This window comes from Vigna unguiculata, chromosome 8 (genome assembly GCF_037176805.1).
Source record: "Vigna unguiculata cultivar grain cowpea cultivar isolate G323 ecotype 2 chromosome 8, ASM3717680v1, whole genome shotgun sequence".
Lineage (NCBI taxonomy): Eukaryota > Viridiplantae > Streptophyta > Magnoliopsida > Fabales > Fabaceae > Vigna > Vigna unguiculata.
The window spans coordinates 9125429-9144455 of NC_140799.1; the positions used below are offsets into that span (position 1 = coordinate 9125429).

General features: G+C 38.0%; 1 protein-coding gene across 7 annotated transcripts; it reads left to right on the forward strand.

Moving 5' to 3' along the window:
• Positions 1-5927: 5927 nt before the first annotated feature.
• LOC114193849 (nucleoporin) lies at positions 5928-18510 on the forward strand. 7 transcript variants are annotated; one of them, XM_028083801.2, is made up of 10 exons: positions 5930-6178; positions 6269-6382; positions 6494-6645; positions 7250-7898; positions 8045-14766; positions 15419-16256; positions 16360-17045; positions 17488-17632; positions 17729-17810; positions 17889-18510. In XM_028083801.2, exons 3-10 carry the CDS (start codon positions 6595-6597, stop codon positions 17989-17991), a joined length of 9276 nt encoding a protein of 3091 aa, XP_027939602.2. In that variant the 5' UTR covers positions 5930-6178; positions 6269-6382; positions 6494-6594; the 3' UTR covers positions 17992-18510. The 7 variants fall into 7 exon arrangements, with proteins under 7 accessions (XP_027939605.2, XP_027939602.2, XP_027939601.2 ...); XM_028083804.2 differs by lacking the exon at positions 6269-6382 and having other exon boundaries at positions 5928-6178; positions 16360-17033; XM_028083800.2 differs by lacking the exon at positions 6269-6382.
• Positions 18511-19027: the final 517 nt, after the last annotated feature.

A 19027-nucleotide genomic window follows, 5' to 3' on the forward strand; every position in this document is an offset into this window, starting at 1 on the left:
GGTATTTCCGCCCTCACATTTATTAAATAAATATTTATTTATTTATTTAATTTTTCTGGGTCTTACAGTGACCCTGATGGATAGCAACGCTACAAAGGTAGATGTGTTGGAGGATAAGGGTGAATGACTCCTATTGTGCAGTTTATCCAAGATGGTAACGGGAGCGGGGAAGACAACCCCATCATACGTAAGAACACTTCTCGATTCATGTTGATTGGTGGAGAATTGTAGAAATGAAGTTTCTCCAACCCTTTATTAAAGTGTGTAACGAACTGTCAAGCTCAATATATTATGGAAGAGTTGCACACGGGGATTTGTGGCTTACACTAGGGGTCTCGAGCCATGGCAGCCTGGGTATATGAGTAGGATATTACTGGCCGACCGTAAAAGAGGACTACGACAAGTACATCAAGAAGTGTGGCCAATGCTAGCAGCATGGTAACATGATACATCTCAAATTGAAAGAATTACATGGCATTACATCTCCTTGGTCGTTCGCCAAGTGGGACATGGATATCTTGGGGCCCTTCAGCTGAGGGAAAGGTCAGGTGAAGTTTTTGTTGGTAGTCATAAACTACTTTACCAAGTGGATCGAGGTAGAACCCCTAGCCACAATCACGGCTCAATAGGTACATAAATTTGTTTGGAAGAATATAATATGTAGGTTCGGTGTCCTGAGCATCATTATAACAGATATGGCAGATAATTTATCAACAAGGGGCTAGCCGAGTTCTATAAGAGACTCCATATCCGGCATATCACCAGCTTAGTCGAGCACCCCAAACGAATGGGCAGGTTGAAGCAGTAAACAAGGTCATACTACGAGAGCTTAAGAAGAGGTTGGAAGACGCCAAAGGTAGGTGGGCTGATGAATTACTAGAAGTCCAATGGTCATATTGTTACACCCCTTAGTTTACAACACAAGAAACATCCTACAGCCTGACCTATGGAGTATATGCAATGATCCCTGTCGAAATTGGGGAACCCACCTTGCGGAGACAACTATTCGATATGCACCTTAATGAAGAGAGTATGCTGACAAGCAAGAACTTCGATATCATGTACGGGTTCGTGAGGAGGCATGCAAGCTGAGAGCCCAACGCCGCTACAATGCCAAAGTCAGACCTATGTCCTTTCACTAGGGAGATCTAGTGTGGCGAATGATGAGTGCTGCCCGAAAACATAAGGGGAAATTTTCACCTAATTGGGAATGACCATTTCGTGTTAAGAAAGTTGTGGGTAAGGGTGCGTACAGATTGGAACACCTATCGGGTGTTCATATTCTAGTAACCTGGAACACCTCACATCTCAAGTTCTATTACAGTTAGTTTGTTAGTTGCTTGTTTTTAATTTTCAGATTTTTTACAAATGATTTGTAGATTGATTATGTAATAAATGGTGTACTCTTTCCTACCTTGATCTTTTTTTCCTAAGGAGTGTTTTGGTCAAGAAAGTTTTAACGAGACATCATAGCAATAAATAAAGCATAATTTTCCATCATTATTATTATCCTATGATTACATTTTCCATCGCTAAAGCACACACACATTTAAAATCATGCGCATCAATCAAATAATTTTTAGCATTTTCTCTATGGGAAAGGAAACTTAATCAAACTAGATGATCCCCCATATCTGTATTAATGGGAAAGGAAGTTTCATTGCCCTAGATGATCTTTCCACACACTAATAAAATAAATATGGCAAAAATGACACACAACAATACACAAAGGCAGACTTAGTGACCTAGGAGGGCAAAAGGTCAGCCACATCCTGGCCAGGATTGGCCAGGTACATCTCGATCAGGGTACACGTTGGCAACATCATGGCCCCTTGATCTTGTTTCAACCTACAAGTCAATATTGGTACTGCAATATCATGCGACAGTTGCAAATCAAGCGACAAATGCTAAGCAAGAAATCAAGGTCAATACATAAAGTCAAGACATACATAGCCAAATCTGCATTAGTATAGATAAATATCACAAAGGGCGACTATCACCCCCACGGTACACAACAACAAACTAAGTTCACAAAATAAAGACAACACAAGTGACAAATCAATTATCTGGTGGCATGGAATGGATTCGTTGCTCGTTTGCAGCAAGGGTAGTGGAGATGTCTTCAACAGCCATGAAGGTTCCCTCATGCACATCCTTGTCGATATCAAATCGTTCATCCTTGACATTAATATCGAACAAATGTGAGGCCTAACGCAGGGCTTTGTAAAAGTCATCCTCGTGTTGTGACATCACGTATCCGTCCAACTGGTAAATCCGACTATCCACCTTAGCATTCTCTTTCTTTGACGTGGCCAACTCCACCTCTAGTTGCTCAAAGGCCGCCTAGGACTCCTCATGCTTCTTCTCTAGGTCCTTACAACGTGCCTTCAAGGCATTACGTTCCGCCAGCAATTGCGACCTCTCATTTTTCACGTTACCCAACTGTAGGGAAACCTACTGCCTCCTGCTGTTGGCCTCTGTTAGCTCCCTCTGCAGGTTCTCTATCTTGACAATTAACTTGCTTGTGTTTAGAAGTTGGTTTAGCACCTCTCTAAATTATGACCCATCACCATTACTCTAGCCTGGAATTTGTTTAGTGTGTAAAGCACAGTCTCTGGGCGCATAGCTGAGATAATCTTGACCTCCTCCGACGATAGAGAAACCTTTATGCCCTCGTTGATTTTAAGTTGTGAGTCGAACAATGCTGCCAAAGAGTCTGTCGGGCCATCAACTAACGAAGTGCCTCGTGATTTCTTAGAGGAGATAGTTGAGGAGTACTCGGTTTTGCAGGGCAGTCCTTACGTCTGCTTTTCTTCTTCTTGGCAACCGAAGGCATCAGATCACCCCTCTAAGATGGCACCTTTGTGGAAGGACGCCATGAACTTTCACCTCTTTTTCTCTTCTCCTCCTCTAGCTTTTTTTCCTCAATTCCAAAAACACTTCCTTACTAGAGGAGCCAACAATAGCTATGATGTCTGCAAGCAAAAATAAAGTGTTATATAAGAATAAGGGTCAGCTAGCTACATATGGTTAGTTGAATGCACATACCAAAAAGATCATCGTGCGAATGAGAGGACCTAAACACTTCAATAATTTTCTTGGAGGAGAGTTTCTTGGGCACTTAGTCCAAATAGGACAACACATACAGGTTTTCCTGGGTGAGGGATGTTCTCGGCCTAATTTAGTCTAGTAGAAATGAAATTTGGGTGTGCCATTGTCAAAGTAAAAATATTCAGCCCCAACGGACCGGATAACTACCTTAAAAAATCCAATTTTAAACCTTTTAAAGGATTGAGTATAGGACGCCAACAGACATTGATGGCTTTGGCCCACTAGTGACAGCCAACTGAGCAATTCTCCCGATCGTGTGCAATAATATTGTAGGAACACTTGTGGGGAGGGTTTCAAGTGGAACACTCGACAGATCAATCGAAAGACCTGAGGAGATGTCAAACTATTGGGATGTAGTTAGTTAGGCGCCATGTTCAACACCCTCAAGATTCCCATGCTAAAATCATCAAAAGGGAGACATACATGCAAATCCGAAATTAAGGTCCAGTACATGTAGAAAAAATCATGCAAATGACCCTCCCGACCATGATAAACATTGTCCTCACTCTTGGCTCGCTCTATACTAACAAACGCTCGTCTACTATGTTAGCTATAATATCATATGTTTTGCGAAATTAACTATGACAGTGGACTTGCCAAACCTAGACAAAGGGAGTTTCACACGGGGTCTACCCATTCATATCCTGGATGGCACAGGGCCGAAAACTCCTTAACACTAGTAGGGTCACTACAATCCCTTTGAGAACTATCACTACTAGGAGAGTAGGATAAGGTCCACTCTTCCTCCAAATCACTATGCCTACTGAAGGATAATAAGCAAAGGAGGATGGCATACCTAGAGTAGTGCGGTCCGGGATATACTCGGCTGAAGGCTGACTCAATTCTTAAATGGATCCTCTATTCCAACATCAAGACCCTACCCCTATTTATAGTGGACCACCTTTGCAAGGACATGCATCTTTTACACCATAAGATCCAACTCCATCTAACGGTTGTCAGAACACTTCTTTTAAATCCCCCACCTACTACATCCCATCATTATGACAATTTACCTCGAACGACGAGCCGAGTCAATAATTTTTCCTTGCCCCACACGACCATTAAAGCAATGTGAGAGTGGTTGGGAACATCTCGAGCCGAGTCATAGCCTCTTATGAAACTTCATTCACTACGAGCCTAGGGGGCTGGTATAAGTGTAGGCCGGTACCATCTCGGCCCAACCAATGTGTATGTGTGGCCGACACTATCCCAGCCCAAATAGTAAGGAGGGCCCGACCTCATCCCGACCTCATCCCGACCTCGGGTAGTGGAAGGAAATCTTTGCACTCCAATAAAACACAACAACCCAATAAAATACAACAACTCGACAAAGCACCATAAGAGGTTGGCAAGACAAGAAGGTCGGGTATATCTTGGCCCATTTGGCCATGTATATCCTGGCCTAGTGATGCGATGGGTGAAAAAAGGGGACTAGTTCGCAGATGTGCAGATAAGACACGTGCAATGTCATTCAAATAAGGAAAGAACTGACGCACACAATATCAATTAATAAGGAAAAAACTGACGCACATAATCTCAGTCAGAAAGGAAAGAGCTGATCCTCGAATACAAATGGTCCGCAAATAATAATAACAGGTATGCTGAGTAAATAATATAAATTAGGGTCCAGTGACTACAAAGAGGTATGCTTTTCTCACTTTCCTACATAAACCTCATATCGAATATCTATTTGACTTGAACATCGGAGTGCCTGCATGTATCCCACCCTCGGAGTTCACGTAGTGAGTAGACCTAAGGAAAGTCTAGAGAGGAGCGAAAAGAAGATCGACACAAAGTTCTTGAGATCATCTGGTTTTATACTAAAACAGTTTCGATCAGATACAAAATATATATATATATATATATATATATATATATGGATAGATTTAAGTTTTAAATTTTTAACTTTTATTTAAGTTAATTTTAAATTATGAAAAAAGTAATTTTATTATATTTTATTATTTTTCTCCTAAAATTTTGTATATAGAAATCACTGAGGAGAGAGACTATAGAAAGGAGAGGAGATTTTATGTTGTCAGAGTTTTTTTCTTTTCTTAATATTTTACATGATTTTATAATTTCAGTTAATACTTTATGACATTTAACCCTTAATTAATTAGTGATGTATAACCTAAATTTCTTTGATAAATTGTTTCTAAATAAATATTATTTTTTATCTAATATTAATACCTCAAAATTTAAATAAATACCTCAAAATTTACCTAAATTTCTTATTATTTAATAAGTAATATAATATTTTTAACTCACAAAATTAAATCAAATTTTAATTAAAATACCAATACCACCCGTGCAAGACATTTATTGTGTTATAAATAAATACCTTAAAAACCAAAATTACCTAAATTCTAATCGATTAAAATTACACTCGCAAATCTATAAAAGATAAAATAAACTATAGCTAAAATTATATTTTTTATATAATTAATTACTCTTTATTTTTAAGTACTATTATTGATGTTATTTTTTTAATATATAAATTAAATTAAATTCTAAATAAAATACTAATACAAACACCCAGTAATACAATTTTTTTAAATATATTTTTAAAAATAATAAATAAATTCAAAACAAAGGAGGACAAATAAGAAAAGAAAAAAGTGAAAGGACTCAAAATCACTCGCGAACCATAATATTTTTCACCCAAGCTAATGCAGTTGCTGCCACCTTAAGAAACCGACACCAACCGTCACTTTGCCAAACCCCAAACCAAACAAAACAACACTGTTTTTATTTATTTTTATTTTTATTTTGGTTTTTTCCCGTCAAAAATTAAAATATTTTTTGTGAAAAATAAAAATCATGTTGCTTGATTCGACTCTTGAACCAGCGAGAAAATAACGCTTCGTTCAGTTTAGATCTGAAAAACGCTGCTACCAATTCCACCACATCATAGAAACTGAGAAAGAAAGAAAGAAAAAAAGAAAGGAAGGAAGAAAGAACGATTCGATTTGCAACCACAGCCATAGCCACTGCGAACCTCACCTCACCTCGAATGATATGCTACGACGACGTCGTCGTCTCGTACCGTTCAACAACTCTCAATCAAGTTCTTCTCTCTTCCCTCTTAAATCTTTCGCTATTTATTTGTAATTTTCATTTCTGTTTTTTCACTGTTATTCTCTGCGTTTCGAATCAGGTGGTTAGGTTATTCGGTGTTTGGTTTGTACGGAAATAGGAATAAATTTTTGACACCTTCACGCACGACACGAACGCGATTTGTGTGTGTTTTATGAGTTTCAATTTGGAGGATGTAAGCTGTGAATATTTTAGTTTCTCTATTCTTGTTTTAGATTGTGAGGAGCGTTAATGATTGTAATTGTGTACAAATTTGATTTGATTCGGTTGGTTTTTTGGGTTGCAGTTTAAGAGGAGGATCTGAGCGATGACCAGGGCTCAATTTTGGTGATTCCTGCGGTTACAGTGGGGAGTAATAACGGGGTGGATCGGAGAGTGGATCGGAAAATGGACCGAAACAAGAGCCGTACCGATCTACTCGCAGCTGGCAAGAAGAGGGTATATGATGTTTTCACTGATTTTCAGTTCTTGCTTTGATAAGTGTGTATCTGTATGTGGAGTAGGTGAAGTGAGTGTAGCTCTTGTTATTCTAGGGTGTGTTTTTGGTAATTAGAATTTGGTTCCTATCAGAGTTAGGGAATTGTGGTGTAGGGTTTTCGTATCTGAGAAGTGTGGGGTGCTGTACACTGTACTTTAGAGAGCATGTAGATTTGATAACCAGTGATGAGTTTATTAGGTGTGAATGGCTTAGAATTTAATTATGTAGTACGCCCAGACCTAGAAAATCTGTATGTGAGTGTGTAATCCCTTGTTTCTCGTGAGCAGTTACTGTGTGTCTGAACTTGCCTATAGGATCCAAATTCATGTAAGAAAATAGTGCCAAGGACTGTACGCTGTAGCATTCATTCCCCTGTTCATTTCATTTCTGAAGGCTGATGTTGAAACTTGATTGGATTTGTTTTATTAAAATTGTTATTATTAATAAAGAATTTGATGTTGTCTTTATCTTCCTAGTTGATTCATTTTATTATATTGTTTGAACGCATATAGTACAATTGACTGGTTATAGTTCGTAATTATTTTTCACTGTTCGTCACTTCAGCTCCAACAGTTTCGTCAGAAGAAGGACAATAAAAGTGGTAGTAGCCGTGGAAAATCATCAAAAAAAGCTGGTTTACCTCAGCTAGTTGATTCTGATTCTGATGCTGCAAGTAGTGTCTCAGTTTCAACAGCATCGTCTCAGAGAACTGATGGAAATGTTGAAGACGACAGTCACTCAAGTGTGGTTAATACAGAAACATCAGAGTCACAGTCTGTGGCAAACTCGTTACCTCCAGACAATATTGATCCATCTGTTGTTTCATCATCAGTCGTCACTACATATAATACGGGTGATGAATCTGTATTGGATTCTAATGCTGAGCCAGCACATCAGGTTCCTGGGATCTGTGAGAAAGATAATGAGTCATCTGCCCAGGTTCAAGGGAATATTGCTGAAGACATTGAAGCTGATGTGGCAGAGAATGTGTCTTTGAGTACTTCAGGTAGCTTGGTTCCTGAAGGAGGAGAAACACATGATCATACATCTGCACCTGTTTCCATTTTGTCCCAGCCTGCTCCTGGTACAACTGTTGTGGGTGAGTCTGTTTCAGAAAGAGAGGGTGAAAAGAGGGAAGAATTGTTGCTTTTATCACAGGGTATTCCGAATACATCTGTGATGCAAACAAGGGAAGATCAGGTAACAGATTTAGGTTGTGCTCTCTCTCTTTCTCTGTTTCTGTACCTCCATTAATGTTATACCTTTATGTTTGATTATTAGGATATTAATTAGGCAGGCTGGGAAAACTAATAAATGGTTTTTGATTTATAATTTAAATTCTCATTTGTTGCTGGGTAGGGGCAATGCAGGAGGCAGATGGTTTGGTCATGAAGAAATTTTTTCAAAGCCCTGATTTGGTGATTGATGGTCAGAGGGAGCTTCTTTTGTCTGAAGTTGGTGAGAATGACCAGTCTCTTCCGGGAATTTCTTTGGAGAAAGCTAGAACTGAGGAGGTGTCTCATGAAGCTGAACAACTGAGCAAGTCAATTGAATTGCTCTCTTCTCACGAGGACATTGTGTCAGATAAGCTTTCTGGTTTCGATAAAGGCCAAGGTGATGATATTGCAGCATCAGGGACTTCAGATCTGGAGAGAGAAGTATTACCTAGTTCACATCATGAAGAAATTTTCCTCCAGTGTAATCAAGAACAGAATAGTGAAGTAGTTCTCATTGAACAGGATGGGGGACTTCCGGAGGGGTTTAATCAGCAATGGCCTCGTGATGGACTTGCAATTGAGGATCCAAAGTCAAGGGGAGCTCATGAGTTTGATCCATCCAGACCATTGGATGTGCCTTCTGTTCTTGATGCAAACTCCATTAACCTGTTGCAGCTGGCTGAAATTATTAAGGGGCTTAATGAAGAAGAGTGTCAGTTTCTGATTGAGGCAAGAGTAGCAGAGACTGATTTGGATCCTTTAGCCAGTCGTTCAATTCTATCGGACCATGACATTTCAGAAGCATTTCAGAGTCTCAAAGAAGAATTGTTTCTTGAAAATTTAATGAAAAATATATTTAACACTCAACTAGCTGAACTGCTGGAGTCTGATAACCAAGGTCACCAGTTGGTTGATGAAATATATCAGCTTCGTGCTTCTTATAATGAAGTTAATGAGAAGAATCAATACCTTAGTGAAGAACTTCATAATAGCCGTGTTGATCTACAAGATATTTCTAGCAAAAATGTGGAACTGCAAAATCAATTTAATGCTGCCATGGCTGAGGTGGAAGCTCTTTCTGCCAGAGTGCTTGAGCTGCAGAATAATTTTGATATGTCTCAAAAAGATTTTCTGGAATTATCCAAAGAGTTGGCTGACTGCAGAGGCTTGATCTCAAGTTTACAGGTGGAAAAGAAGGGCATGAATGAAACTCTTGATTTGACAAATGGTGAGAAAAGTAAACTTTTGGAGGAGAAGGAATTTCATCTATTTGAAATTAAGAATCTGGTGACTGAATTAGCTGACTTAAGGGGTTCGATGGAAGGAGTAAAACTTGAGAAGTCTAACTTAATTGACAGGATCTCTTCTGTGACCGAAGATAGGAGTAAGATTGAAGAAGAAATTGAGCATCTCAAACATGAGATTGATAGGCTGTCATTAGATTTGGTTGAGAATAAAGATTTGGTGGCAAGTCTACAGGCAGAAAATTCCAACTTAAATGGGAACCTTACATTTTCAGGTGATAAGATGAAAAATCTTGTAGATGAGAATCATAGACTCTCTTCTCAAATCATTGCTTTAAATGAGCAATTGTCTATTGAAAAGGGGGAACGATTGAGGTTTGAAGGTGACCTTAAAGAAGCCACAATGCAGTTGGAACAAATTTCCAAGGAAAATGTATTTCTCAACAACACTTTGGATATGCATAAGGCCAATATAGAAGACACTGGAAAGGAACACAGTCAACCACTATCTCAACCCAGGGACCTTGGGCATCAAGGCAATGTTGTATGTGAACAAAGAAAGGGCGTTGAAATTGCAATTACTGAAGATTATCTGCATATAGACCAGGAGCCTGATGAAGGTGCACCAGTGGGGCCACATCTGAATAGACATGAACGTGAAGTATTTGATGATGATCTTGGGTTTGTTTCATTGAAGGAATGCTTGGATGAGGCAGAGAAAGTTTTGACTATGCTTGAAAATGCAGTTAATGAGTTGCATTCTCATTCAGTATCCTCCAGCAGATCTGGTGAAAAGGTTTCGTCACCTGTGGTTTCAAAATTGATACAGGCTTTTGAAACAAAAGTACATGAAGATGAGCATGAAGGGGAAACAAAGGATTCCAGTTTTCTTCAGTCATCATCAAACTCATTTAAGTTGACCAAAGAACAAATTGAAAATTTGAAAAAATTGCTTTCGAAGTGGAAACTGGATGTTCAGACTGCGGGTGCATTATTCAAGGGGGAGCGAGATGATCGGAAAGCTGGTGATGCAAAATACAGTGATCTTGAGGACCAGTTTGAACAATTGAAGCAACATTGTTCAGATTTGGAAGCATCCAACATTGAACTAGTTGTTCAGTATGAAACCATGAAGCAACTTCTGGGTGATATTCAAGGACAGAAATCTCTTCTTGAGAAACTCTGTGACACTTTAAAGCAAGAAGATGCCCGTCTCAAAGCCAAAAATAATGAACTTTATGAGAAGCTTGGACATTGTCAATCATCAATTAGTGAATTGCATACTGAAATGAATGATGTGAAACAAATTTCAAGTGAAATGGCTTCTAGTGTTGGCAGTCAACTAGAAAATTTGCAGAAGGAGGTGACAGAGAGGGCAACCCTACTTGAGCAAGGCTGGAATATGTCCATGGCCCAAATTGTTGAGTTAGTTGGGAAGCTGAAAGAATCAGTTGGTGGAATTATGAGCACAACTTTCTCTTCTGACACCCACAGTAACCTGGATATCACTCATCAGTTAGAAGTTTCAGTTCATGCTGCTGCTGAAATGATTTTTGATCTGCAGAAGAAACTTGAATCTACAAATTCAGAACATGAAATAATGTGCACATCATATAAAGAAATGAGTTCAAAATGTGATGATCTGCTTGGGAGGAATGAATTGGCTGTTAGTCTATTGCATAAGATGTACAGTGACCTGAGTAAACTTGTACTCGGAAATGGCAGGACTATGGATGATAAGATAGATGTACAAAGTGAAGTGCTTCCTGAACTACTGAACTATAATAGCTTTCAGCCCATATTGAAACGTATTGGGAATATATTGAATGAGAAGCAGGAACTTGAGTCTGTTACCAAGGAGATGAAGTCGGAATTGATGCATAGGGAGACAGAATTGGAAGAATTGAAGATGAAGTGTGTTGATTTAGATTCTGTTAGTAAGCTAATACAAGATCTGACAGGTGTGCTAAATGCAGATGTCCCAAAGATTGATATGAATAAATCTCCCCTTTCATGGTTAGATTCTTTAGTGTCTAGTCTTGTACAGAAAATGCGAGAGGCTGAAATCCAGCATCACACGACTAAAGAACTATATGGATCCAAGGAGATGGAATTGGCTGAATTGAAGGAAAAAATGCATTATCTAGACACACTTCGTCTTGAGAATGAAAATGAAATCCATGTTCTGAAGGAAAGCTTATATCAGGCTGAGGAAGCTCTTGTTGTTGCTCGTTCTGAATTACACAAGAAAACAAATGAACTTGAGCATTCAGAACAGCGGGTGTCCTCCATCCGTGAGAAACTTAGTATAGCTGTTGCCAAGGGGAAAGGGCTGGTTGTTCAGCGAGATGGCCTCAAGCAGTCCTTGGCGGAGACATCCAGTGAATTGGAGAAATGCTTGCAAGAGTTACAGTTGAAAGATACTAGACTGCATGAGCTTGAAACAAAACTTAAGACATATGAAGAGGCTGGTGAACGTGTGGAAGCTCTGGAATCTGAGCTTTCTTATATACGGAATTCATCTAATGCTTTGAGAGAGTCATTCCTCCTTAAAGATTCAATGCTTCAGAGGATAGAAGAGATAATGGAAGACTTAGATCTCCCAGAGCAGTTTCATTCAAGGGATACAATTGAGAAGATTGATTGGTTGGCTAGTTCAGTTTCTGGAAACTCATTGGCAATGAATGATTGGGAACAGAAAGATGCTGTGGTAGGAGGCTCATACTCTGATGCTGGTTATGTAGCCAGAGATTCGTGGAAAGATGACAGTCAGCTACAACCAGATTCAGATGATTTTAGAAAGAAATTTGAGGAGTTGCAGAGTAACTATTATGGGTTGGCTGAGCAAAATGAAATGCTGGAGCAGTCATTGATAGAAAGAAACAGCTTACTACGGAGATGGGAAGAGCTTGTAAATAGTGTTGAAATGCCTTCACATTTGCAGTCTATGGAGACGGAGGATAAGATTGAATGTATATGTGCAGCACTTACTGAGGCTAATCGTCATATAGATGCTCTACAACTGAAGATCGAAAAATATGATAGTTATTGCGGAATGCTAAATACCGATCTGGAAGAATCTCAAAGGATGGTGTCTACTTTTCAAGAAGACCTTAGTGCTCTCACATCTGAGAGAGGGAACCTTTCTGAAAAAGTAGAGTCTTTGGTCCTTGAGAATGAGAGACTATCATTGCAAATAAGGGAGGCTGAACTTGAGAAAGAAAAGCTGATTAAGGAAATGACTATTGTGAAGAACAAGTTGGAACACAAAACTGCAATTGAAGAACAACTTTTAACTATTGATGGCAAGATCAGAAAGTTGCAGGACTTGGTTGTTGATACCTTATCAGAATCTGATACACAAAATATGGGGTTTGGTGATGCAAATATTGATTCCTTGGAAGAATTGCTGGGAAAGCTCATACAAAAGCTGAAGATGGAACAGAAACTGTCTGCATCGACAAGAGAAACTGAACTTGAGAATGAACGGCTGCTTATAGAAATATCTGGTTTGAAGGACAAATTGGAACACAAAACTGCTATTGAAGAACAAATTTTCACTATTGATGGCAAGATCAGAAAGTTGCAAGACTTGGTTGGTGATGCCATGTCAGAATCGGATACACAAAATATGGTGTTTGGTGATGCAAATATTGATTCCTTGGAAGAATTGCTGCGAAAGCTCATAGAAAAGCTGAACATGGAACAGAAACTGTCTGCATTGACAAGAGAAAATGAACTTGAGAATGAAAGGCTGCTTAAAGAAATAACTAGTTTGAAGGATAAATTGGAAAACAAAACTGCAATTGAAGAACAAATTTTCACCATTGATGGCAAGATCAGAAAGTTGCAAGATTTGGTTGGTGATGCCTTGTCAGAATCTGATTCACAAAATATGGTGTCTGGTAATGCATCTATTGATTCCTTAGAAGAATTGCTAGGAAAGCTCATAGAAAAGCTGAATGTGGAACGGAAGCTATCTGTATTGACAAGAGAAACTGAACTTGACAATGAAAAGCTGCTTAAGGAAATATCTAGTTTGAAGGACAAATTGGAACACAAAACTGCAATTGAAGAACAAATTTCCACCCTTGATGGCAAGATCAGAAAGTTGCAAGACTTGGTTGGTGATGCCTTGTCAGAATCTGATTCACAAAATATGGTGTCTGGTAATGAACCTATTGATTCCTTAGAAGAATTGCTAGGAAAGCTCATAGAAAAGCTGAAAACAGAACAGAAGCTATCTGCACAGACAAGAGAAACTGAACTTGAGAATGAAAAACTTCTTAATGAAATAGCTATTTTAAAGGATAAATTGGAACAGAAAGCTGCCATTGAAGAACAGATTTTCATCATTGATGATAAGATCAGAAAATTGCATGGTTTAGTTGGCGATGCCTTGTCAGAATCTGAAACAGAAAATCTGGTTTCTGGTAGTGAAAAGATTGATTCCTTGGAGGAATTGCTGAGAAAGCTTTTACAAAATCATGCGAATCTTTTGTCAATGAATCCTGCATATGGGGTTGTAGGTGATGGACTCCGTTCACAAAAGGATGATGGTACAGTTTGTGAAGAAAGAAGTATAGATGTGCAGGATAAGGAGGCAAGTATTGATAGATATAAAATAGATCTGGAGAAGTCTTTGAATGAATTGCTGCATGTGAAGGAGGAGAGAGATAGATTTTTTGACAAACAAATATCTTTATCTGGTGAAGTTGAAGCTATGACTAAAAGAATTGAGGAGTTGCAAGGGCTTCTTAATCAGGAGGAGCATAAATCAGCATCTCTCAGAGAGAAGTTAAACGTTGCAGTTAGGAAAGGGAAGTCATTGGTGCAGCAGCGTGACAGTCTAAAACAAACTATTGAAGAGATGACTGTTCAGATGGAGCACTTGAAATCTGAGATCAGCAACCGGGATAATACACTTGCAGAGCATGAACAGAGGTTGGGACAATTATCAACCTACCCAGATAAGTTAGAAGCTCTTGAATCAGAGAGTTTGCAACTGAAGAAACATTTCGAAGAAACAGAGCACCGTTTGCAGGAGCAAGAATATTCTTTGAAACTGATTTTGAACAAGTTAGGTGAGATTGAGGTTGGTGGTGAAGGTTATATTAGTGATCCAGTGAAGAAGTTGGAACAGGTTGGGAAACTATGTTCTAATCTGCATAATACTGTGTCATCTTTAGAACAAGAGTCCAGGAAGTCTAAAAGAGCATCAGAACTCCTACTGGCAGAGTTAAACGAGGTTCAAGAGATGAATGATAGTTTTCAGGAGGAGCTTGCAAAGGTGAATGCTGAACTTGTGGATATCAGAAGAGAAAGGGATTCAGCTGAGGCCTCCAAACTGGAAGCACTTGCACATCTGGAAAAGTTATCATCCTTGCACGAGGCTGGAAAACAGAGCCATTTATCTGATATCATGGAATTAAAATCTATTCTGAACCTTGTCTTCAAAAGCTTTGGTGAGGTTCACAATTTACTGACCAATGCATTTATGTTTGATTTGGAATCTTATCGGAAATTGGAGGCTGGTCTTGAGTCATGCATGAAAGGAAACAATGCTACAAATATGGTGGATTCATTCATCACCAGAGAACACTGGGCATCTTCTAATAAGGTATTTATATAACACATGGATATTGAACTACAAAATTATATTTTACATCATGATTTTACATTTTCTGTATTTCTATTTAAACTTTCTTTCACACTGTACATAAGAATATAATGTGAAAGTGAGAATAAGAAATATAAGATAGAATGCAGTTTGGCCAGTTTGTGACAAGGATGTGTTAGTGTAAATTCTTGTACTTCAAATTTTTGTAGTTTTTTTTTTTTTTTTTTGTAGTTTGTAGTTTCAGTTTGTGACCGGGACTGCTAAGTGGTGGTCTTTATTTTATTTTTGTTGTAGTTTCTGTTTCCTCAATGTTGGTGTCTTAGATATTTTTAAATGAACAGAGTTTTTAAACTAGTAACAATTGAGCAGTGGAAAGTTGAGGTGTTTTTGTCCATGTTTATCAGTATCTTAGTATCTTTACTTTCAATCGCCTCTTTATTGAATGCAATTTTATTCCCTTTTTGCATTATATATAGAATGTTGCAACTGCAATGCCAGCACAAAAACTCTCCCTCTATTTTAAGTTTATGGCTCAAATTTTATTCGTTGCATATGTGCCTTGTGGTTTGTCTTTGGCGTAAATGCATTTTTAATACTATTTTTGGTAATGTGACCTAGTTTTCTTGTTAAATACTTGTGATATTTGTTCCAGAAGAGCTCTGTGCCTGCAAATCCTTGGGAAGATTTTGACGCAATTGATCAGTATGATGATGATACCTCTGTTGAAAATCTTCGTCTATTTGGTCATCAACTACAAGAGTTCATGACGAAGGTCAGTTCTCTTAAGGATAAAATAAACATACACTCAAGTTTGGCAGAGGAACTAGACAAAACTCTATCTAAACTAATGGCAAGTATTCAAAGGGAAATGACTTCCCAAAAAGAGTCGTGTGAAACCATGAAGAAAGAACTAAGTGAGCATGATGAGAAACTCGTTGCATTACGTGGGATCATTGCTTACCTTTATGAAGCATGCAATAACTCTTCCATTGTACTTGAAAATGAAAAAGCGGAACTGTGTGGGACGAAGGTTGAATCTTCAGATCTAGGGATGAGCTTGGAAACTCCTTCGTTTAATGATGACATATCTGAAGAATGTATTAAAACCATGGCAGATAGATTGCTGTTGACTGTGAAAGGGTTTACTAGTATAAAAGCTGAATTTTTAGATGCTAATCAAAAAGAAATGAAGTCTACTATAGCAAATTTGCAGAGAGAGCTTCAGGAGAAGGATGTTCAAAGAGATAGGATTTGCTCAGATCTGGTAAAACAGATCAAGGATGCTGAAGCTGCTGCAACCAGTTACTCTCAAGATCTTCAAGCTTTTAAGATTCAAGAACATAATTTAAAGAAAGAGGTGGAAGCAATTGAGGCAGAAAGGAAGATACTTGTACATAAAGTGAATGAGCTACAGGATAGGCAAGAAACCACTGCTGAATTAGAGGAGAAAATGCGATCTCAGACTGGTTTACTGGCTGCCAAAGACCAAGGTGGGTTTTCTCTGTTTCCTTGTTTTTTAAGTAGTGAACTTGCCAAATTTCTTTTACAAATGAGAAACTTACAATATTTCTGGACCTTACTGGTTTAATGCAGAAATTGAAGCACTAATGCATGCCCTCGATGAGGAAGAAACACAAATGGAAGAATTGACAAATAAGATTGTTGATCTGGAAAAGGTTGTGGAACAAAAAAATCAAGAGATTGAGAACCTTGAATTTTCTCGTGGTAAGGTTATGAAAAAGCTTTCCACAACTGTCAGCAAGTTTGATGAGCTTCACCACCTTTCGGCAAATCTCCTTTCTGAAGTTGAAAAGCTCCAATCCCAGTTGCAAGAAAGAGATACTGAAATTTCATTCTTGAGACAGGAGGTTACCAGATGCACTAATGATGTTCTTCTTGCATCACAAATGAGCAATAAGAGAAACTCTGATGAGATCTTTGAGTTCTTGACATGGGTTGATATGGTTGTGTCTCATGACGGAGCGCATGAACTACATCCTGATATGAAGAGCAATAGTCAGGTTCATGAATACAAAGAAATACTGCAGAAGAAGCTTATGTCTTTATTGTCAGAATTGGAAAATCTAAGGGAAGTTGTAGAAAGCAAGGATGCGATGTTGCAAGTAGAAAGGAGTAAGGTAGAAGAATTGAATCACAAAACAGAAACTCTTGAGACGTCCTTACACCAGAAAGAACTGCAATTGAATTTGCTTGAAAGCGTGGAAGAAACTGGAAAGGGAGCTAGCACAAGCTCAGAAATTGTGGAGGTAGAACCAGTGGTGAGAAAATCAATTATTTGCTTAATAGTTGGGTCATTTGCATTAGTACAAAAATCCTGTAATAAATCTGGATTAAGTAAACTTTTTTTTCAAATTAAAACCTTAAATTGAATAAAACATGAAATGCGTCACTGTTTCATTACCTTGTCATGATGAACAACATTCTCAAAAATTTGTCAACTCAGTACAAACAGTCAGTTTGAAAGTTGGGTTTTATGTTTTAGTTATCTTGGTTAAGATATGTGTACTCATTCTCTTCTGTCACGACCATTTTACGCTGATTAAATATGGTTGTTAATACTTGCTTTAAAAAACAATAAATAAATAAATAAAACAGAGTGGTGGTTAAAGAAATTAAATATATTTTCATTTTGTTCGTGACATTGACACAGTTATTGATTTAAATTTGAAGGGATTGAATTCATTTTCTCCTTTTTAATAGATGAACCGTTGGTCACCATCAGGTGCTTTTGTTGCACCTCAAGTACGCAGTTTGCGCAAAGGCAACAGTGATCATATTGCCATTGCTGTAGATGAAAACCCTGGGGGTACTAGTAGGATAGAAGAAGAAGAAGAGGATGACAAAGGTAATTCTGCACTAAACCTTTGTACTGGTTTCTGACGCTTTCAGCAATGCCTTATAATTCCTTTTAGTTAATTCTTGGTTGGCACTTTTGTTGCAGTCCATGGTTTCAAATCCCTGACTTCATCCAAGATTGTCCCAAGATTTACTAGACCATTGACTGACTTGATTGATGGCTTATGGTGGGTATATTTTCCCCATGCTTTCATGGTTTTAAATTCGTGTGTTTATTGAATGGTTTTTCATTCGTATTTGTGCAGGGTTTCTTGTGATCGGACTCTAATGAGACAACCTGTCTTACGGCTTGGAATTATATTTTATTGGGCCATAATGCACGCACTACTTGCCTTTTTTGTAGTTTAAGGTGCGGAAGTGCCACCTTTTATAGATTGGGGTTTACTTCACTTGAAAAAGGATTCAGTTAAGTTGTACAGTATCTGTGTCTTCCTGAGGAAGTTATAGATATAATAAAATTAAAAGATGCAGCAGCTGCCACAATGAGTTACAGGCAGAGAGAGCATTGAAGAAAAGATGAGAAAGCAGATTGCTCAATATTTGGAGAGCAATGGTTCTTTTTAAAATATACCTTCAACAAGATTAATACTATCTATTGGAGGATAGTTATTGAGCCTTGAAAATCTTGGACAGTATGACTAGTTAGGTATATAGGAAACAATTCTTTTGAGAACTTCGATTAAGCTTTTTTTAATCTGCTTAGGCATTAGAAATTTCTCACTTGCCATTCTTTGTATTCTCACATCAATCCTAGCGTTGTTATGAATTTCTTTTTTTTGGCACTTTCTCGATCATTATAATATATAGTACATGTAAACTACAAATATATTTTTGACCTTTGGACATGCTTGCGTCCTTTGCTTATAAGGAGTAAATCAGCGTACGATTCTCCAATTTTTCTTTTAAGCATTGATTGTCTACAAAAAATAAATTAAAAGTTGTATCGAATGAGATTAAAGCAATTGTATGTGCATATTTTTAATGGTTTACCAAAGAAAAGTAATATCCTTCATGTTTGTTTGCGACACTTACCATCATGTATTTCACTTTGGTTCATTCCGAAAATACTCTCTTGCATAAACATTTCCTAACCGCATTAGTCTCAATTCACTTTTGGAAATGTCTTTCGCCAAAAAAACCGCTTTACGTTCTTATTCTCGCATTCTCTGCATTCTCTGTTGTCTGTCTGAGTTTGTTACATCACCGTAAATAATTTTAGTTTTACTACACGCTTATATAAGAGAAAATAGAAGCGATATATTTCTTTACTTATCACAAACAATAAACCAAATTGATAACAGATAATTGTAACACTATGTAGAAAGATGATGCGAATGAGGCACAAGATCACAAATTATAGATAACATGGTTTAATTGAAGCGAA

Bases quoted from the DNA above. Each gene is read 5' to 3' on its own strand.
- LOC114193849 (XM_028083801.2), top strand. From the start codon at position 6,595: ATGGACCGAAACAAGAGCCGTACCGATCTACTCGCAGCTGGCAAGAAG. The intron at 17,633-17,728 runs GTAATTCTGCAC...CTTTTGTTGCAG, and splicing joins AGAAGAAGAGGATGACAAAG to TCCATGGTTTCAAATCCCTG. The intron at 17,811-17,888 runs GTGGGTATATTT...GTATTTGTGCAG, and splicing joins GACTTGATTGATGGCTTATG to GGTTTCTTGTGATCGGACTC.